The sequence below is a fragment of the Phacochoerus africanus genome, chromosome 14, assembly GCF_016906955.1.
Source record: "Phacochoerus africanus isolate WHEZ1 chromosome 14, ROS_Pafr_v1, whole genome shotgun sequence".
Classification (NCBI taxonomy): Eukaryota; Metazoa; Chordata; class Mammalia; order Artiodactyla; family Suidae; genus Phacochoerus; species Phacochoerus africanus.
In genome coordinates, this window is record NC_062557.1 from 481,548 (window position 1) to 503,527 (window position 21,980).

General features: G+C 57.7%; 1 protein-coding gene and 1 long non-coding RNA gene across 3 annotated transcripts in view; one reads left to right on the top strand and one right to left on the bottom strand.

The window, feature by feature from the left end:
• The first annotated feature begins 7,122 nt into the window (after positions 1–7,122).
• LOC125115243 (uncharacterized) lies at positions 7,123–12,103 on the top strand. The gene is made up of 2 exons (XR_007132013.1): positions 7,123–7,545; positions 10,549–12,103. It is a non-coding gene; the product is annotated as an uncharacterized LOC125115243 (long non-coding RNA).
• FOXK2 (forkhead box K2) overlaps positions 12,067–21,980 on the bottom strand; it is a 53,967-nt gene continuing 44,053 nt past the window's right edge. The window contains exon 9 of one of the 2 annotated variants that reach the window (XM_047759186.1): positions 12,067–15,091. In XM_047759186.1, coding sequence (XP_047615142.1) covers positions 14,901–15,091 — 191 coding nt within the window. In that variant the 3' untranslated portion in view covers positions 12,067–14,900. Of the gene's footprint in view, positions 15,095–21,980 lie in introns of both variants that reach the window. The other variant, XM_047759185.1, reaches the window with a different exon arrangement.

The following is a 21,980-nucleotide window of genomic DNA, read 5'->3' on the forward strand; positions in this document are numbered from 1 at the left end:
TGAGGGGTTTTGCTTCTCTGTTGCGCCCGATCTGTCAGCCTTGTTGCTCGATGGTTCCTGGTATCAGCTCACGATTAAAACAAAAGGTTTTCCAGGGGTGCTCTGTGTGGTCTTGCTTTCCTGCTTTGTCCCGAGCGTGACGTCCGACGCGCAGCGAGGTGCGGGCCTCGTCTTGCTGCTCCAGACGGGCGCGGGGTGACCCACCGCAGGGCACCCACAGCCCACTTGATGCTGCGGGTCTGGGGTCTCCTGCACCTTGGCGCCCGGTGTGCTTTTCTGGTTTTGATGAAAATCGTGCATGTGCCCTGTGATGAGGCCACGTGTCAGATTCCCTTGTCACCCACTGACTTAGAGTTTTCTGCATACGTGGCTCCGCTGACTAGAAATATTCTTAAGGACTTTTTCCCCAGATGAACTTTAAATGAAATAATACTTGAGACTCTTGTAGTTGATTTACAGGGTTGTGTGCACGTCTGCTGTTCAGCAGAGTGACCCGGTCACACGTCTGTATCCATTCCCTTCCTCACATTACCTCCCACCACCTTCGACCCCAAGAGACTGGGTTGAGTTCCCTGTGCTGCACAGCAGGACGGCAGAGCTCACCCCTCACATCCTGCTGTGTGTTTATAGTACCCGAATTAAATCTTTAGTTTGCATCTACCAACCCCAAGCTCCCAGTCCGTCCCACTTTAAAATTGTATTGGAATTTCTTTCTTTCTTTTTTTTTTTTTTTTCTTTTTACGGCTGGACCCACAACATATGGAGGTTCCCAGGCTAAGGGCTGAGTTGGAGCTGCAGCCGCCGGCCTACACCACAGCCGCAGCCACACGGGATCTGAGCCATATCTGCGACCTACACCACAGCTCAGGGCAACGCCGGGATCCTTAACCCACTGAGCGAGGCCAGGGATCGAACCTGCAACCTCGTGGTTCCTAGGCGGATTTGTTTCTGCTGCGCCACGATGAGAACGCTTGGAATTTCAAAACTGCAAGTGTGCTTGGCTCTCAAGCGCTGAGGGACAGAACGTGCGAGGATTTCATAAACGTCTTCCCCCCAGCGGTGGCGCGGTGGCGCGGGGATCTTCTCTCATCTCCAGGTGACGTGCAGGTGTGCCACGTGAGTCCCCGCGTCCTCTCCGTGTTCTCTTTCACGATGACGAGAACTGTTTTACGAAATGACGGTTTGCAGACTGGCGTGGCTGCGTTGGTGTTCTTGTGTGGATCATGCGTGGGGCTCGTTGGGCTTTGTGAATCTCAGCCAGGGAATCCATGGCTTTCTTCCAGCTTGTGAACATTCAGCCATTATTTCCTCAGATAATTGTTCCTCCTTCGTCTCTTTCCTACTGGGATGCAAGCGCACGTGCTTCACAGCCTATATTGTAAAGTATTTTCCTGTTTTTAAAATAGGATGGTTTTCATTTCCCGTGGACTGCCACCATTAATGACCTATCACTGCCGCGCTGCCCACTCTGCCCAGAGCCTATACCATGCAGTTTAAGCTTTAGATGAATTTGTCAGTTTTAAATCAGCTTCTAATTCTTTTTTTTAATATTTATTTCTCTTGCCTTTTAGGGCTGCACCCGAGGCACATGGAGGCACCTAGGCTAGGGGTCCGACTGGAGTTGTAGCTGCCGACCTCTACCACAGCCACAGCAACGCAGGATCCTTCACCTGCTGAGCGAGGCCAGGGATCGAACCCCCGTCCTCATGGTTCCTCATTGGATTCTTTTCCGCCGAGCCACAGCGGGAGCCCCAGGAGCTCCTAATTCTTAACTAAGCTTTTTCGCTTGTTCATTCATGTGAACAATCGTGCTTTCCAAGTCTGTGTGTGTTTAGAGCACCCGAGTTAAGATCTCTGGTGACTCCCATGTAGACACTCTCGGAGCAAGTCTGCATTAACTTTCTTTCTTTCTTTCTTTTTTTGTCTTTTTTGTCTTTTCTAGGGGCACTCTCGTGGCATATGGAGGTCCCCAGGCTAGGGGTCCAATCAGAGCTGTAGCCGCCGGCCTCCACCACAGCCACGGCAACACAGGATCCCAGCCGCATCTGCGATCTACCCCACAGCTCACGGCAACGCCGGATCCTTCACCCACTGAGCAAGGCCGGGACCGAACCCGCAACCCCACGTTCCTAGTCGGAGTCGTTAACCACTGCGCCATGACGGGAAGTCCTCCATTAATGTTCTTTTATTCCGAGTAAGCGTCCCCCTAACTCGTGCGTCTGCTACTTCAGGCTTGTAGCCTAGACACCGTGTTGGTGGATTTTAGATATTCCGGAACCTGGTGTGTTTCTCTGAAGAGTGTAGGCCCCTTGCGCCCCCCGACCCACCCGCCTGGGATGAAAGCGCGGCGAGCGAGGCATGGGTTTCTGTCAAAGGGTCCCTGCCTCCATCACGTCTGAACCACACCGCCGAGTGTCCGGCCAGCCCGCGATCCTGCGCTGACCCCTGCCCGGCCTGCGCACGTGGGCCGCTCTCCTCGGTCACTCGTCATCGTGAACCCGACTGCCAGTGCGCGTGTGGGAGTGCGCTGTGCTCGCGCGCGCGCGGAAGAGACGCTCGTCTGCCGTTCTGCAGTGTCATCGCCACATGTGGCTCATGGACATCAGGTCAGTTGCTTTGGTGTTAACTTTAAAACTATTTGCTAGATGGATACAGAGTGGATTTTAACAAAAGCACACGTCCTCAAGAACTGAGGACTAGTGGAACGTGGTTTTAATTTTTACTGTATTTTTAAGGCTGCACCCACAGCATATGGAAGTTCCCGGGCCAGGGATTGAACCTGTGCCACGGCAGTGACACCACCAGATCCCTTAAGCCCCTGTGCCACAGCAGGAACTCCGACGGCGGTTGTGAAGCTCGACCTGAGAGAAGCCCCTGGAGGCTGCTCTCGCCCAGACACCTGCTCTGACTGAGCTGCCCACGGGTGGGGTGGCATGTTGTGGTGTCCTCCTCCGGGCCACCGGCCGGGGTCCTGTCGCTGAGCGAGGTCTCCCGGGCGGCGGATGAGCACGTGTTGCCGCTCCTGGGCAGGTGGCCCCCATCACGGTCCAGGCTCTGGCCGGAACCTGCGGAGGAGGGTGTCCTGGGGACATCAGAGCAGACATGTGGCTCCTGCCCGGGACACGGGCTCCTACCAGCTGGCGCTCACAGCCGTTGTGCCCATGGCGACCAAGGCCGTCCTGTCCTGTGAGCGAAAACAAGCCACGAATCAGGCTACGCGACTGATTTGAATACAGGAACGGACAGGGTTTCTGCTCTCGGACTTGCGACCAAAACCGAGTTACTTTTCTGATGCCGAGGCAGGAACTGATCGTTACACCGTCCCGAAGCTCCTCCCGTTAAAAGCGCGGCTTCCTATTAAACATCGTACTGACTTGACGGCCAAGCACATGTCCCGCGGGACAGTCCTCGGAGGTCTGAAAATGTCCCAAGGGAGGCGTGGAGGCCACCAGGACCTTGGTGCAGCCCTACTCCCGTGAGCGGCCTGTGTGCTGGACGGCTCCCGGGCCTGGAAGGAGGCGATGCCCCCTCCTCGCAAAGCCAGCGGCCGAAGAAGCAGCCGCTCAGGTCTCCGGAGCTGGCCGGCTGGAGTGTGAACCGCACCCGAAGCCGCCGTCTCAGGTTGACCGGCGTCCGGGGCACAGTCCCACTGCTGCACAGCCCGTCAAGGCCACCGAGCCAGATGCCACCCACGGCCCCCGGCCCCCCAAGCACTGGCCTCCGTCCGGCACTAGGACCTGCCCGGCCTGGCCTGGGACTCCCGCATCTTCGCCAGACAGTTCGGCCTGGGCCGAGGCTGCGTTTGGTGTCTCAGTGTCCCGCCCAAGGCGCCCCCATGGCTCACTCGTTCCTCCTTCGAGGGCTTTCGTGTCACGGCTTGTCCGTCCGTCCACCACGGAAGGACACTTGGAGTGTTTCCAGGTCTGGGCGACGACACACAGTGCTGCCGTGGCGCGGGCTCTTGGCGGGATCTCGATTCCTTTTGGGGTGAGATGCAGACACACGTGCAGACCCACTCATGTGTCTTCACAGGCGGCGGCTGCCCCCTCCTCCAGCGCCAGGACTTCTTCAGCCCAGATGACCTCGTGCCCCGGGGAAGCCACGGCCGCTCCCCCAAGCCCCCTCCCTGTCCGTGGATCGGCCTCTTCTGGAAATGCCGGCTTCCTCACCTCGAGCCGCAGCCTGGGTCGGGCGGCCCTGCTCTGCGGGCCGAAGGCTGTTCTGCACGGAGGGGCCTCGTCCGGTGGTCTGCTCCCACGCGCGGGGTGGGCGTGGGCGTCGCTCCGTCTCGGCGGCCGGGGCGGCGCTGCCGCAGACGTTCCTGCTCCCGATCTCGAGGTCGTGCACCGAGGCGTGGACTTGCGGGCCGTGCGGGTAACTCCTTCCAACTTGGGAGGAGCCCCGAGCTACCGCCCGTGGCCGCTGCGCTCTTTGACTTGCCCGCCAGTGGTGCCGAGGCTCCTGTCTCCCCGCATCCCTTTTTCTTCTCCTTTTCCAAATCCGCCCCATCCTGGTAGGTGTGCAGTGGCTCCTCGTGGTCTTAGTTTGCGTTTTCTTGGTGGGCAGTGGTGTCGAGCATCTCTTCGTGTGTCGGTTGCTTGGTTGTCTGTCTGCTTTGGAGACACGTCTGCCCAAGTCCTTTGCGCGTGCTTGTAATTGTGCTAAAGTACTCAGAACAAACCCGATCACGTGACGCGTTTTTCTCCACAGCTCGGTGGCAGGAAGCACATCCTCACTGCTGGGCGGCCGTCACCGCCTTCCCCCCCGGAGCTCTTCTTCTTCCCAAACGGAAGGTCTGTGCCCATTAAACGCCCTCCCATTTGTGCCCCTCAGCCCGTGGTAGCCTGTCTCGCTCACTGTCTCAGATTTGACCGCTGTCATACGTAAGTGGAATCAGACCATATTTGCTGCTGCTTTGTGTCTGGCTCAGGAGTGTCTTCAAGGGTCATCCGTGTTGTAGGATGTGTCAGAACTGCATTTGTTCACCTTTTTTTTGGTCTTTTTTAGGGCCGCACCCATGGCTGTGGAGGTCCCCGGGCTAGGGGTCCAATCGGAGCTACTGCTGCCGGCCTGCACCACAGCCACAGGAACTCGGGGTCTGAGCCACCTCTGCGACCTACTCCACAGGTTGCAGTAACGCCGGATGCTTAACCTGCTGAGGGAGGCCGGGGATCAAACCTGCAACCTCATGGTTACTCGTCTGTGCCACAGCGGGAACTCCCATTTGTTTGTCTTTATTTTCTATCATTTTACTTTGTCTTTCTACGGCCATTCCCGCGGTACGTGGAGGTTCCCAGGCTAGGGGTCCAATCGGAGCTGTAGCCACCGGCCTACGCCAGAGCCACAGCCACGCGGGATCTGAGCCGCGTCTGTGACCCACACCACAGCTCACGGCAACGCCGGGTCCTTCACCCACTGGGCAAGGCCAGGGATCGAACCCGCAACCTCATGGTTCCTGGTCGGATTCGTTTCCACTGCGCCCCGACGGGAACTCCCCGTTCACCTTTAAATTGGGTTTCTGGATGTTAGAGTAGGAGTTGCTGTGCGCTCCCGGTCTGTGGACTGTTGGTACCACCCTCTGATGCCCGCGCTTTCATTGTCACGAAGCTCCGCGGATGTCGTTTTTCTCTTGTTGCTCCTCCTCCTGGCGTCAAACCTGAGACTCCGTCGCCAGACTCCCTGTCGTCAGTATCTGCCCTCTGTCGCCTTCCGCCAGCCCTGCGGTGCCAGCTCAGAGTCGGGCCGCCGCTCCCGTCAGCGTCGGTCGTTGAAGCAGCGCCGACGTGGACGACGCTGGTTTCGGGCGGTCGACGTAGCGGTGCGGCTGTGCGTCCCGCACCACGGTCAGCGCGGCGTCGCGGGCGCGCCTCCCTGTGCTGCGTGTTCCATCCCTGGCGCCGTTTTGCTGCCGGCCCTTGGCGCCTGGGCGTCCCCCTCGCCTCTTCTGCCCCCTGCCAGCCCCTCTCCCCTCCCCTGCCAGCCCCTCGGGTCCCCTTTCCAGCTGCGTCTACTCCTGTTCCGTCGTATTTGACCATTTGTTTTGTGGCCGATTCCGCACCTAAGTGATAACACACGGAACTTGTCTTTCTCTGACTTGTTTCACTAGACATCCGAGCTGGCCCGGCAGGCATGAGGTGGCATCTTGGTTTTTGATTTGCATTTCCCTGATGAGCGATGCTGAGCATCTTTCGAAGTTCCTGTCGGTCGGCTATATGTCGTCTGTGGAAAACTGCCTATTCAGGAGCTCCTGTTGTGGCTCAGCTGGGTAGGAACCCAACATAGTGTCCGTGAGAATGTGGGTTCAATCCCTGCCCTCCTCAGTGGGCTAAGGATCCAGCGTTGCTGCCAGTTGCAGATGTGGCTCAAATCCAGTGTTGCTGTGCCTGTGGTGTAGGATTCGACCACTAGCCCTGGAACGTCCATGTGCCGCAATGCGGCCTTAAAAAGAAAAACATCAATTGACAGAGTTCCCCTGTGGCACAGTGGGTTTAGGAGCCAGTGTTCTCCCTGCACCAGCCTGGCTTGCTTCCATGGCGCGTTCAAGCCCAGGGATTTCCACATGCCACAGGTGTGTCCAAAAAGAAAAAAGAGGAGTTCCCGTTGTGGCTCAGTGGTTAATGAATCCAACTAGGAACCATGAGGTTGCGGGTTCGATCCCTGGCCTCGCTCCATGGGTTAAGGGTCCGGCGTGGCCGTGAGCTGTGATGTAGCTTACAGACACAGCTCGGATCCCGTGTTGCTGTGGCTGTGGTGGAGGCCGGCAGCTGCAGCTCCAATTAGACCCCTTGCCTGGGAACCTCCATATGCCACAGGTACGGCCCTAAAAAGACAAAAAAGAAAAAAAAAGAAAAAGTGCATTAAAAAATCAATTGGCCACGGATGTTTGGGTTTATTTCTGGACTCTCATTTCTACTCCATTGGTCCTTATGCCGGAACCACACTGGGGGGTTTTGGTTTTGGTTTGGTTTTTTCTTCTTTTTCAAGAGCCACACCCACAGCATGTGGACGTTCCCAGGTTAGGGGTCTAGTTGAAGCTGCAGCTCCCAGCCTACACCACAGCCACAGCAACTCGGGGTCTGAGCCATGTCTGTGATCTACACCGCAGCTTGTGGCAATGCCGGATTCTTAACCTACCGAGTGAGGCCAGGGATCGAACCCCTTCCTCATGGATCCTTGTCAGGTTCGTAACCCCTGAGCCACGACGGGAACTCCGCAAACCACCCTGTTGTGATGACCGTCGCTTTGTCGGAATTACTGAAACTGGGAAGCGTGGATCCTCCAACTTCTTTGTTTCAACACTGTTTTAGCTTTTCAAGGCCCTTTATGCTTCTTTCTGAATTTGAGGATTGGCTCTTCCGTTGCTGCAGAGCAGACTTCTGGAATCCTGACCGCGACTGTACTGAACCCGCAGACGGCTTTGGAGGTGACGCCATCGTCACGGTGTGAAGTCTCCCTGCCCAGGAGCCAAGGATGTCCTTCCACGCACTCGGAATTCCTTTCAGCGGTCGTTTGTAGTTTTGCGTCTGCAAGTCTTTCTCCTCCTTGGTTGGTTTTATTCCTGGAGATTTTATTCTTCTGGATGCTGTGCCAAACGGAATGGCTTTATTTTGTAGGGTTCAGTGCTTGCGTATGAAAACACGGCTGGTGTGTGTGTCTTCGTCTTCCACACCGCAGCCTTGCCGAATCCGTTCCTTAGCTCTGGTGGTGTGTGTGTCATCTGCGAATAGAGGAGGGGTGGACATCCTCCTGCCCAGTTCCCTTTTTCTGGAGTGACGGCTCTGGCTGGGACGTCCAGTGCAGTGCTGAACAGCGGTCGTGAAAACAGGCATTCTCGTCTTGCTTTTGATCTTAGAGAAGCTTCTGGTTTTTACCATTAGGTATCATGTATGCTACGCATTTCTCAGTTTTTCCTGCTTGAATTTGTTGAGCTCCTTGTGCAGATATTTATCTTCTTTTTCTGCCTTTCTCTTTTTCCTGATTCTCATAACACAATGTGGGGTTCTAGACAGGATCCCACACTTCTCCTTAAGCTGTTCTGTTTTTCATTCTTTTTTTCTCCTGATTAGATTGGGTTATTTCAGTTACCCTGTCAAGTTCACTGATCATTTCTGATGCCTGGTCAGATCTGTTGAACAGATTTGATTTTCAAATCTCAGCTATGAACTTTCCACCTCCGGAATTTCTGTATGATCTGTTTGTATAATTTCTCTTTATTGATTACTCTATTGTTCATAAACTGTCCTAGTTCTTTGTCAATTATTTCCATCAACTCTTTGAGAATATTTAAGACTCTGTAGTTAACTCTAATTTCTGCGTTTCCTCATGGATGGTTTCAATTTTTTTCACCTGTGAATGACCCATGGTGTTTTTGTTTGTTTGTTTTTAGGGCCGTACCCACAGCAGATGGAAGGTCCCGGGCTAGGGGTCGAGTCCGAGCTACAGCTGCTGGCCTACACCACAGCCACAGCAACGCAGGATCTGAGCTGTGTCTACGACCTACGCTGCAGCTTGCAGCAACGCCAGACCCTTAACAGGTACACTGAGGGAAGCCAGGGATTGAACCCATACCCTCAGAGCGACAATGTGGGGTCCTTAACCTGCTCAGCCACATTAGGAACCCCCATAGTTCTTCCTTTCTATGTTTTGTAATTTTGTGTGTGTGTGTTTTTCCCATTTCTTGGGCTGCTCCCATGGCATGTGGAGGTTCCCAGGCTAGAGGTCTAATTGGAGCTGTAGCCGCCGGCCTACACCAGAGCCACAGCAACGAGGGATCCGAGCTGTGTCTGCGACCTACACCACAGCTCACAGCAACGCTGGATCCTTAACCCACAGAGCAAGGCCAGGGATTGAACCCACAACCTCATTGTTCCTGGTCAGACTCGTTAACACACTGAGCCACGACGGGAGCTCCATATGTTTTGCAATTTTTGGTTGCCAGCCAGGCATGTTGGATATTGTAGCATGTGAGGCAGAAAATCAGTCTCTCCCCTCTCCCCCAAGGACTGCTGCCTTAGTCCTTGGGGCCTTGCAGGTCTTATAGCTGAAGGCTGTGGTCATCCGTTTAGTGACCTACAAACCGTCTTCAAACACTGTGTTTCTTGTCATGCATGGTCACTGAAGTCTGTTACTTAAGCTTCTGTTCAACTAAGGTTGTGTCACAAATTTCTTTAAATTCCTGGATCAAATAAGATTGGGGGGGTGGGGAGGTGGAGGCTCTTCTGCCTTTTTACTTTAAATGGCTACATCCACGGTACATGGATTGCCCCAGGCCAGGGATGTAATCTAAGCCACAGCTGCGACTTGTGCCATAGCTGCGGCACCGCTGGGTCCTTTAACCCAATGTGCCAGGCCAGGGATCGAACCCACACCTCCACAGCACCCAAGCTGCTGCAGTTGGACTCTTAACCCACGGCGCCATGGTGTGAACGCATATAGTGCCTTTTTAATCCCCGGATTCATGCTACCAGAGAAGCTACTTTAGCTGTGGATGTTGAAATAATGACCACGCTGAACCGGCTCCTCAGCAGAGTTCCAGGCAGATTAAAACACACAACTCGAATCTCTGGAGGCAAAAGCTCCTTTTATTCACCCTGGCTTGAGCAGGTTGTGCCAGTAAGGTGGGGTGCTGTTCCCCCTGGCTGCCGTGGCGGGGCTGGGGGTGGTGGCGGCTACATGAAATGCCAGAATTCACTGAACTCTGCCAGCCTTTCTTTATCAACCACCTCCTTGGATGTTGTAAGTTTGAGGAGACTCCTCAGTGCTAAAATAGTTATTTTAGTTCTTGTCGTGGCTCAGTGGTTAACGAACCCAAGTATCCATGAGGATGTAGGTTCGATCCCTGGCCTCGCTCAGTGGGTTAAGGATCTGGCGTTGCTGTGAGCTGTGGGGTAGGTCACAGACACAGCTCGGATCCGGTGTGGCTGTGGCTGTGGCGTAGGCTGGTGGCTGCAGCTCTGACTGGAACCCTAGCCTGGGAACTTCCACATGCCTTGGATGTGGTCTTTAAAAAATTGAAGAGTTAATTCAGACAATTGTTTGCAAGCTCAGTAGTTGATTTGGTAGGAGCTTACCTATGTTGGAAGGGTTTGAGTTACACGTTCAGCTTTTTTTTTTTTAGGGCTGTACCTGTGGCATGTGGAGGTTCCCAGGCTAGGGGTCAAATGGGAGCTGTAGCCGCCGGCCTCCACCACAGCCACAGCAATGCCGGATCCTTAACTCACTGAGCGGGGCCAGGGATCAAATCCGGGTCCTTACGGATACGCGTCGGGTTCATTACCCACGAGCCAGGACGGGAACTCATTCGTTCTTTCTAAGTTGCGTAACTTCATTTGCGTTGAGGGCATTTGCCCTCATTTCATGGGGTGTGGTCGCAGCTCATGTCCTTTCTGCTGCCCCCGGCATATGCTTAAGTCGCTGTTTTCTCTCCCTTTAAGGGTTTTCCTGGCTCTTTGCACATCGAGTCATTCTGGATTGTTCTGGACATCTTGCACGGTCTCTGAATCCTACGTAAAGCCTCTAGAGAATGTTAACTTTTTTTCTTTTTTAAAGCAGGCACATGATCCAGCCAGGGTCAGACTGAACTGCCGACCTACCCGCTGTGCGCCGTGCTTCCAGGTCAGTGGTTCTCCAAGCTTGCCGAGCAGCGTGGGCAGCTCAAGGTGAGCCGGGGGGCGGTATCCAGCTCCGGGGGGGGGGCTTTCTCTACCTTCCCCTAGGCCTTGATGTCCTGTGCGTCCTGTCTCCTGACCCTCAGTCAGCTAACAGGCCCAGGTCTCGGCCCCCCTCCCGCCCCGCGACGTCACACACCTCGTGGGGCCAGATAAAGCCTGTCTCCCTCCCACCCCCGCCCTGGACTGGCAGCGCCCCTGGTCCGGCCCCTCCGCAGGCCCACTGTCTCCGGGGTGTGTGCAGTGCTGACGCCCAGGCCATCCCAGAAGCTACGCCAGGAGACGCGGGGGGACAGTTGAGGACAGTCGTTGCTGCAGGGGCTGCTCTTCCGGGGATGATCCCCTGCCGTCGCCGCTTTTCCCACGACCGAGACGGTTGCTTTGTCCTGTGAATGCCCGAGACACAGGGCAGAGTGTGTTCACACCACGGGGACCTCAGGACGTGTCTCGAATCAGAACTTCTGTGTCCACAGGTTTCGTCGTCTCATCAGAGCGCGTCTGAGACCTGCGAACACTGCTCACTGGGGACAGGAGCACGGAGGCGGGTCCTCCTAGGTCTTTCCACCCCCGCACGCGGTGCAGCCTCACCTCCGCTCGGGCCTCAACTCACCACGCGGTGACGGCACGGAGCCTCCAGAGCTGCCTCAGCCCACGGGACGGCACGGGGCCCAGACGTGCGCCTCCCCCAGCGGCTGCCACCCTCTGCTCTGAGGAGCTCGTCGGCTTCCACGAACCGAAGGCCTCCTCCCTCGACTCCTTTCTCGGGTGGAGGACGGTCACCCTGCAGGACGGCGGTCGCCGCCGCCTCCGCTCCGTTCACTTCGGCGTGAACTACGGCATCACCAGAGCGGCTCCTCCGGAGCAAGAAGGGGCTGCGACCTGAAGCACTGGAAGCAGGGATCCGCCGCGGACCCCGGCCCCGAAGGCGCGGCTGTCCAGGCCGCTGTCCACGCCGCCCGGCCTGTCTCTCGGGAGGACGCCACTCTTCGCTCCGTGGGAACTGTCCTTGAAGGCGAAGCCACACCCCGGGTGACGGGCCGGGACCTGCGTGCCCGCCTGCCCCTTAGACACGGTTTCCGTCTCACAGGACGACGTGGCTCAGCTGCTTTGCAACGTCCCTTCCCAGGCTGAGCGCTGAGCCTGCAGGAGAAACGGCAGCTACAGGCTGTTCAACTCCAACTCGACGGCAACAGCCAGGCTGACTCCGCAGGGCCTGCGACCGGAGCCTGTGCCCGGGCACACGCGCTCCCCCTTCCCGCGCTGGAGCCCGGAGCTGGCACTGCTGTCGTCACAGCCGCTCCTTCCGACACTTGTTCCAGCGCGCGAGGCCTCTGGCGAGCTCCGAACAGAGCAGTGCTTGCCTAAGCTTATCCAAAGGACAATGATACTCTGTATTCAATTAAAATTAATAAAAATATTTTATTGAGTTTCAGGAACTGGGTACGTTTAAGATTTCAAATCTTTGCACACAGATCACCACTATACCTTATAGAATAGTGGAGGTTAGGACCCGAAGATTGTCACTTGTCTCCTTGTGTCACAGAGCACAGAAACCCCAAGTCCTGACACGGCCCCACCCTCTGACCGTGACTCTGGCCTACTCTGTCGTCCTGGGAGGGGACGGTGCGAGGGGTGACGTGTCCGGAGAGCTCGACTGTCCAAGTGGAGACCCCCCCCGACTCGAGAGGAAGCTCAGTCCGCGCACGAACCCGGGAGGAGCCGCGTCACTCGCCTCCCGCGGGAGTCCCCCTCTTGTGTCCTGTCGGGTTCAGGGCGAAGCTGCTGAAATGAAGTTTCTTGTCCCTGAGGGAGCGCAGACGTTTGGCAAAGGTCAGAGCAGACACTGCCTGCAGTGAGGCGCTTAGGAACCAGCCGTGCGCGGCTGGGCAGGGTCCAGTGCGACGTGACCTCTGCAGCACCAGGCTTCCCCCGGGGCCACGGGAACCAGCTGTTTCTCCCAGGGCTCGGGGGCCACAGGGCTCCTGGGACCTCCGGGCTAAATTCAAACACAGAAAGTGCCCGGGATGTGGTAGTTTGTTCATCTGTGGGGCTTTTTCTGCCCTCTCCCTGGCATTCTGAGGTTTCTACGTGCCAGTGAGTAAGCCGACTGAACAAGACGGAGGAGCAGGAGAGAGACCGCCTCACCTGTGACAAGGGAGCGCGTTAGCGCCTGACAACGCAGCCTGTCCTCCTCCTCTTGGGCTCTGAGGACGGGCGCTCTTCCGACCCACGAGCCCACCAGGGAGCCCCCCAGACCCACACAATCTACACACGGGCTCGGCATCACCCACCGACGGGCGGGGCCTGCAGGCGACGGTGGTGGGCCGTGTCTCTCAGGAGCACGGGCCAGGCCATCTGCCCGCGGGGGGCCCCGTCCACCTCCCCCCCCAGAACTCACGGTCAGGGGCTCCAGCGGCCATCAGTGAAGCCACCCAACCTCACACACGGACACAGCGTGATCTGAATGATTTTGCCGACTGCAAACCGTCTGAGTCCAAACAGAAACACAAACGTACATTCCAAGGTCTCTGGAAAGTGCCTGGGAGGCAGGCTGCTGCCTGAGGCACTCTGACCCGTCCGTGCTGCAGTCTGCAAGCGAGGCTTTGCCACTGTCACACACGTGGTCTGGAATTGACATGATGGTTTGGTTTTATTTCTGAAATGGCTGAGTTATAAATCCAGCTAGTGTGCAGTCATTTCATAATCTTTAATACGCATCGTCTGCAATAACATTGTGACAGCTCCATACCGTGGATTGACACACAATACTGAGAACAGATTTATCATATTTGGTCTTTAGGTAAATAATAAATGTTTTAAAATTGCCTAAATATACCATTCTGAGCCGTTTCATTCCACCAGGAAAATACAGGGTTTTTTCCCATCTCTTTAAAAAAAATTAAATACCAAAATAACTACATTTAAATAAATAACGTTATGATGATGACATTTAAAAATTCACAAGAAGGCCAGCGCCCTCTTTCTGCCTGCAGGGCTGCTCAGCTCCGACCCCGGATCGCTCTGGGAGGCGAGTGGGTGCTTCCCGAGGCGGGGGCGAGGGCCGTGCGAGGCCGCCGCCTCCGACTCTCTCACCTTCGCTTCCTCTCCGCCTGCTCTTGTTTTGGTAGGAGAGCAGTGAGCCGTAGTCCTCGAGTCAGTTCTCACAGGCAAGGGGCATTTCCTAGTACAAGTCAGAGAACGACCTGGATGTTTCCAGCGCTTGCCCAGAGGTGCCGCAGGAACAGGCAGCTTCTGCTCCAGTGCGAGGGGGGCTTCGGCAGCGCTGCGGGCGGGCGGGCGGGCGGCCGGCGGGTCAGACGTGCCGAGAGCTGGTGATGGCACCTCCGCTGCCGACGCCCCTCGGGGAGATCTGTGACATTTGAGAGGATGTGTGATGAAAAGATTAAATCTTTTTTTCCAAATGAAGAAGTGATAGCTCTGTTGTTTTAAACATACACACTACGTAATAAGGAGACCTGTTTTACTGAGAGTGGAAATTGTGCCGGGGTCAAGGTCGACACAAAGGGACAAACGACAGCAAGGAGCAGAGAAGAGAAACAGGAAGCGCAGCTCCGGAGCCCGGCGGCTCCTCCGGCGGGGGTGGCGCGGGCAGTCGGTGCCCCGCGTGGGCGTGGAGGAGGAGCAAGAGCAGCGGCCCGGGGCTGACCAGGAGAACCTGCGGGTGTCGTCAAGGGCCCCATCTGACTGGAGCAGGACAGACAAGGGTCTGTCATTCCAGAGGCTGCAAACAAACAACAGAAACAAACAAAACCACGTCGCTGCTTCTCCCCAAACGAAATCCACGCGAAAGGTCCGTGGGATTCCGAGCGTGCCAGGGTGGAAATGGAGTGATCTGAAATGTCAAAGACCCCATTACTTTGCAAAGAAAGAAAGTACACCTCAAAATACTCTACTTCCACGTGTCAACAACAAAACACTGTCTCGTCCGCCGGTGCCGGGGGCCCCGGCCCCGGCCCCGCAGACCTACGTCCTCCCCGGGGCGGGGCGCGCGCTGGGCGGGGGGCCCCCAAGCCGGGCTTTGCCGCGCGGTCTTGTCGGGGTGACGCCGGTCTCTGAGCGCAGGGGTTTTAAGGCCGCCTGGGTGTGTGTCCAGCGCGGAGGGGAGTCCACCGCAGGGCCCTCTCCCCACCGGGAGCACGCGCTCGGGCGTCGCGAGAGGCAGTGTCTCCTTTTGGCACCACAGGTTGACAGTGACGTGGGAGCGCCCGGCCGCTAGTTCTGGACGCCCTTCTCCCGCCCGGCGGCCGGCGCGTCCACGCTCAGGGCGATCACGATGCCCTCGCCGTCCTCGGTCTTGACCCGCTTCAGCTCCGGCTGCTCCGCTGGGTCGCCGTTCTGGCGCTTGGTGGGCAGGGAGGCCGAGGCCGAGGCGTGCGTGGCCAGCATGTGCAGAGGGCTCGCCGCTGCTGTGGAGAGACAGCAGGTCAGACAGAGCCCGTGCCACCCGGAGGGCCCGGGTCCCCACCCCAAGTCAGCCGGGGCCTCGGCGGCGAGTGCTGGGGCTGACGGCTGGCAGCCTCTGCGTCCCGCCGGCAGCACCTGCTGGCGGGCAGGGCTGGGTGGAGGCGGGGCCTGGAGCGGACGCCGCCGTGCGGTCTCGGCCGAGAGGCTGCTGCCAGCGCCCCCGTGTGCCCCGCTTCTCTCCCGCCTTCCTCCCCCGGCCCTGCCCTGCCCTGCCCTGCCCTCGCCGGCCGCCGCCCTGCGCAGCCAGGCACCCGCGGGACGGGCCTGAGGTCGCCGCATCCACCGCGTGGGAAGGTGGGCCTGGGCTGGGCGACACCACACAGGCTGGGGGGGGGGCTGGGGGCCGGGGACACAGTGACCCGGAGAAAGCAGCATCGGTGTGGGCGACCCCTGCCACCCGCCCCACGCCTTCGTGCCCCAAGGGAGGGTCGGGGCCAGGGCAGCAGATGCCTGGTACGGAGAAAGGAGCGCAGGATGGCAGCCCCGACTCCCGGCTGCCCCCAGTGCAGAAAGGAGCCTGTGGGACAGACCCACACATCTGGGTGGCTCTTGACGGCAGTGCAGGGTAACCCAGTGAGGAAAGGAGCATCGCTAAAACCACACAACAGCGGCAAGAACGCAAAGGAGAGCTGTTGGTGACCGGGCGCCTGACAAGGACCTGACAAGGACCTGTCTCTCCATCTCTTTGGGAGGGAGGGAAACGGCAGAACGCTGACGACAAAGGGGACGTCCCTCGTCCCTCAAAAGACACGCGTGAAGGCAGCACGCCAAGGCACAGACCCGGAGAAAACACGTGCAGCCTACGCATCTAGTGGCGGCGTCACCTCCAGAGCACAGAGACAAGTCCCGCGACCCAGGACAGAGGCAAACAACTCGCACTGTCCAAGTGGGTACGCCACCCGCCCTCTCACCACAGCGGCCCTCAGCCGCAGAGGCAGCAGGCGACAAGACGCTCGGTGTCAGCCGCCACCAGGAGAACCGGGAGTTAAGCCAAGGGACCAGCCTAGACTGGCTACACAGAGGCTGGCCATTCAGAGTGCGGGCAAGGACACCGCTGCAGCGGGAACCGTCCTCTGAGGCTGTGGGAGTGGGCAACGGTCTCTCGAAAGGCTACTCGCCCAGCACATGGCCTGGCCAGCCATCCGCCCTTGGCTGTTCACCCAGAGAGACGAGCACGGGTCCACCGCGGGAAATCAGCCCCGGCAACCATGCGGGAGCTGGTGGACGTGGAGGCAGAAGCTCGGCCTGAGCTCAGCCCCCGCTAATACAATTCGCACCCACCCAAAGCAGCCAGAACCCCCGATACACAACTAACGGGAGGCCTCTAGCTCACCTCCACTGTCCCCTTTCAAGAGGGACGGCTGTGTCCTTCTCCTGAATAAGGCCTGCGGCCCCCTCCCTGGGGCGGCAGGGCGCCTGGGTCCTCCCAGCAGGACACGTGTGTCACTGCCACGGCCCCCGCGCAGAGAGAGCCCAGCTAGTCTGGGAGGTGCCCAGACTCTGGCCTGAACCAGTGCTACTGGTGGAGGGTGGAGCGAAGGCAGAATCAGGACAGCAGGGGCTTAATGTAGGTCCGGGCAGATGTCAAAGCCAGATTCCTGAAGGCAGGCAAGGGCCGGGCCAGGAGGGAGCCTGAGGAGCGGGAAGAGGAGACATCCCCACAGGAAGGGGGCAAGGGCCCTGGGCCCAGTGAGCAGGAGGGAGGGATGCCAGCTGAGCACAGGGGGCCCAGGACGCCACGTCCCACCTAAGTGACAGGAAGCCATCTGGAGTAACGGGCACACCTGTGCTAGGGGATCACACACACCAGATGGGCTGGGGCTGAGAGCCCGCCTCTCTGCTCCTCAGAAACCCCGGGCATCAGAGCACCAGGCTTTCCTTCTCACACCTCCCAGGTCGCCAGGGGTCAGGGCAGCCCTGTGCTGCATGATCCAGGCAAGTGCCTCGTGACACAGGCTTCCTGTCCCCAGGGGAGAGGGGAGAGTGCGGCCAGGGCTCTCCTGGGAGGGGCTGGGCTGCCCAACAGGTGCCTCAGCAGGAGGGTGACAGCCCCAGAGTGTCCTTCCAAGGGACGCCGGGCACACCCTGACCCCTCACCCCCACCCCTCCATCAGCATGGAATGCGCACACAGGCAGAGGCCAATGGCTCAGCCTAGATGGTGGCATAGCCTCCTCGTGGCCGGAAATGCCCCCAAACACCCGTCTCAGGCCCGGAAGTTTGCCGTCCCACCTCAGCCCCAGCCTCACCCCGCTGTCCTCGCCGACGTCCTGTCCTTGGTTCAGGACACCTCTCCACTCAGACTCCACGCCCGCCGAGTGTGACCACAGACCGTTCCTGCTACAGGCCGGAACACCTGCTCCCAAGAGCCGCCTGACACAGACCCAAGGGGCTCAGTGCCCAGCGCCGAGCCACAGCAGGCGGGATGCGGGGCTGGCGGGTGCAGAGCTGCCGACCCGGGGAGACGCGGAGCGGGCTGGTCAAGGGGTGAGCGCACACCTGGCTCTCCGTCTCTGACTGCAGACGGTGTAACCTACGCTGCTGGCCTGGCACCAATGCGTCCTTGCCGTGTCTTCCTGTGAAGCCCTTCGCACCACAGCTCTCTCTGCCTAGAACACTCTGGGCCTTTTCAGAACTATGCTCAGAGGCCACCTGAAACATCAAAATCACCCATGAAAAGCCTAGACCGTGAAAACTGTGGCCCTGAGAGACGGTGAGAAGGACACATGTTCACAGCAGGAGCAAGAATGAGGAGGCGGAGCCAGCACACCGCACTCAGTACCCTGGTGCCCCACTTGTGCCCACAGAGTGAGCACAGGAGCACTGACGTGGGTGCATCTCAGGGAGCAGGCGAGGTCTGCAAATGCGGATCCACGCACACTGAGGCTCATCTGCACAGCGGTCACCTCCCAGGCGTCCCCCCGGGCACCACCTGGACGGGGCGGGTGCAGTGGCAAGCAGTGACCCGGAGGAGGCAGTGGGCAGTTGCTCCAGTGGGCACTGCCTGCTGCAAGCATAACCCGCGAGCGGCTCCTAGAGGCCGGTCAACAGGACGCATGACCAGCAGATAAGGGGTTCTGAGACACGGGCCACCCTCGACCGTCACTTCCACGCCCACAAAACCACGCCCACAGCAATGCTGGATCCGAGCCACCTCCTCACATCTGGCAGGGCCTGGACCCCAGCGCAGCACAGGCTGGAGGCTGGGGTCACTTTCTGTGAACACGCAGACTCTGGAGGACGGCAGGTAAAATGCTGCTCGAGGGAGGACACCACCTGCAGGATGTGGACACCCTCCTTCCTGGGACCCCCCCGACCCAGAGGACGGAGGCCTAGGGCAGCAGTCCCCACAAAGACTGCCCGGGTGCCTGGGACCACAGCCCAGGTCGGAAGAGGCCGGCAAGCGGCCAGAGCACAGCTGTGTTTTCCGGGGGGCAGTGTGAGCGGCCCAGAAGCTGCCAGGAAGAGGTTCCACCCAGCAGGGGTCTGGGCCTGATCCAAGTTCATTCCACAAGGCCCACATTCCCCAGATACCAGAGCCAGCCAAAGACACGACGGGGAGAGAAAACTCGAAACCAGTATCCCTGATGCGCACAGACACGGCATCGCCAACAAAGTATCAGCGCCTGAGTTCAAGGGCACGCCCCCCCCCCCAGGGGGAGGGGGGGGATTAACCTCAGAAAAGAGGGTGGTTCAACGTGTAAGACACAGCAACAGAAAACAGTGCATATGAAATTCGGGGCCAGGGATCTGACCCGCTCCACAGCTGCGAGGCCAGCCACATCAGTGCCAGTGCCAGCTCCTTAACCCACTGTGCCACCAGGGAACTCCCACATGATCATCTTTTTTGGGGGGAGGGTGTCTTTTAGAGCTGCACCCACTGCATATGGAAGTTCCCAAGCTAGGAGACAAAGTAGGGCTGCTGCTGCTGGTCTACACACACCACGGCTGCAGCCACACTGGGTTCTTAACTCGCTGAGTGAGGCCAAGGTATCAAACTCACGTCCTCATGGATACTAGCTGGGTTGGTTACCATGGTGCCACCATGGGAACTCCTCATCACCTTCTGGTTTTTTTTGGTCTTCTTGGATACGAGCCAAATCTGTGACCTACACAGCTCACGGCAGCGTGGCCAGGGATGGAACCCACGAGCTCATGGTTACTGGTTGGGTTTTCAACCCGCTAGTCACGTAATCGCTTTTGTTTTTTGCTTTGTAGGCCACACCTGCGGCATATGGAAGTTCCCAAGCTGGGGGTCGAATCCGAGCTGCAGAGCCAGCCTATGCCATAGCAACGCAGACCCAAGCTGCATCTGCAACCTACACGACAGCTCACGGCAACACCGGACACTTAATCCACGGAGCAAGGCCAGCGAGTGCACCTACATCCTCACTGATGCTAGTCGGTTCGCGACGGCTGAGCCACAATGGGAACTCCCTTTTTAAAAATTATCACTACTTTTTTTATGGCTGCACCCACTGCATATGAAAGTTCCTGGACCAGCGATTGAATCCAAGCTACAGCTGTGACTGACACTGCAGCTGTGGCCACACTGGATCCTTTAACCCACTGGGCTGGGCCGCGAGACTCAACCCGCACCTCTGCAGCGACCCAGGCTGCTGCAGTCGGGTTCTTAACCCACTGTGCCACAGCAGCATCTCCCAGATGGCCATCTTAGGTAATGCCAAAGACTGAAACTCGGCTCGTCTGCGACCCACCAGTCCCTGTGGGCACGGTGCCTCTTCGGCCTCTTCAACTGCTCGGTCTCATTCAGTGTCTCCTGCTGGGAGAGTGTCACCCGCAGTCCTTTCGGCAGAAGTGGGAACATTGGCAGGATGGGAGAGAAGGAATCCCCAGACCTTATTCTCCGGAGAAACACCACTTGACACACTGCCTGAACGAATTTATGAAAACGCCACACCCCTGTGACGAGGTCACGGCACTGACAGCCACACTGAAAAGGTAGGAGAAGCCGTCCCATTTCACCCCGAGACCCCTTTCCCCAAACCAGCAGAGCTCGGCACAGACGGGGGTGGGGAGTAAGACGGCCACGATTTACAAAAAGGAGAAGAGCAAGCGCTGGTGCGGGTGGGCATGAGTCGGGGCACTCGTGTGGCACTGCGGGTGGGGGGCAGGGATGTGGCTGCTGTGGAAACAATGGGTGGCGCCTCCGTAAACTGAACCCAGAAGCACCACAAAACCCAGTAGCTTCACTTCTAGGTGCACGTCCCAAAGAGATGGAAACAAGGACTCAAACCAGCATGTGTGTATGAGCTCTCATGGCCACACTGCTCCCCACGGCCAGGAGGGGAAACAGCAGGAAGGGAAACGCACGCGGCTAAGGAACGGCGCGCGGACACAGGCTCCGGCAGGGGTGAGCCTCGGCACATCATGCTGAGAGGCGAGCTGCGAAAAGCCACACGCCACAGGATTCCACGTACAGGAAACATCCGGTTCAGGTAAATCCTGGGGACATACAGTACACGGGCGGTTCCAGGGACCGAGCTAAGCGGGGGATGGGAAGTAACTGCATTATGGGTACGAGGGCTCCTTGTGGGGTGAAGAAATGGCATTTCAACTAGTTAGAAGTGATGGCTTTGGAGTTACCGTCGTGGCCCAGTGGTTAACGAATCAGACTAGGAACCATGAGGTTGCGGGTTCGATCCCTGCCCTTGCTCAGTGGGTTAAGGATCCGGCGTTGCCATGAGCTGTGGTGTAGGTCGCAGACGCGGCTCGGATCCCGCGTTGCTGTGGCACTGGTATTAGGCCGGTGGCTACAGCTCCGATTGGACCCCTAGCCTGGGCACCTCCATATGCCGCGGGAGCGGCCCAAGAAATGGCAAAAAGCAAAAAAGACAAAGAAAAAAAAGGGATGGCCTCAAAAAACGGAGTGAACTTAATGCCACTGAACTGCACACCTGGAAATGGTAGACTTTTTTATGTTATGTATAGTTCACCACAATTAGAAAAAGGAAGGCATGTGGAGTTCCTGCTGTGGCGAGTGGGCTAAGGACCCAGCGGTGCCGCAGCTGTGGAGCAGGCTGCAGCTGCAGCTCAGGTTCAATCCCTGGCCCAGGAACTTCCACATGCCGGGGTGTGGCTGGAGGGGGAAAAAAGGATGGTATAGAGATCTGAGCCCTAAGGAGACACTGGGAGGTCACTGCTCGGAGTTCTCTTGTGGCGCAACGGGTTAAGGGCACAGCATTGTCACCACTGTGGCGTGGGTTCAACCCCTGGTCCAGGAACTGACGCATGCCAAGGGGAGCATAGGCGAATTACACCTCAATAAAGCTGTGGCTGGGCATCTTAAGTAAAAGATTAAAGAGAAAAAACTTAATCCAGAGCCAAATCATATAGGGTGTGTGTATGAAATAAGTAAAACGGGAAAATCTGTCTTGAGCGTCGTAACTTCGTCACCTCAACCACATCTGGCAAAGATAACTGATGTTAATTAACCGTTAGGTCCATGTTCTTCCAAACAACTAGTAAGTGTATACAAATATTTACGTCCTGGGTCTTAAGGAAGAGTCTGTTGCTGTTGATTTAGCAAAAATAAAATCATTCTATGCAAAAAACAAACCAGCAAACAAAAAAACAGAGCCCCTATTGTGGCTCAGTGGCTTAAGAACCCAACTAGGATCCATGAAGAGGTGGGTTTGAGATCTGGCCTCGCTCGGATCTGGCCCACATCTTCATGGATCCAGTATTGCCACAAGCAACGTAGGTCGCAGACGCAGCTCGCATCTGGCGTGGCTGTGGCTGTGGTGGAGGCCGGCAGCTGCAGCTCGAATTGGACTCATAGCCCAGGAATGTGCATATGCTGCAGGTGA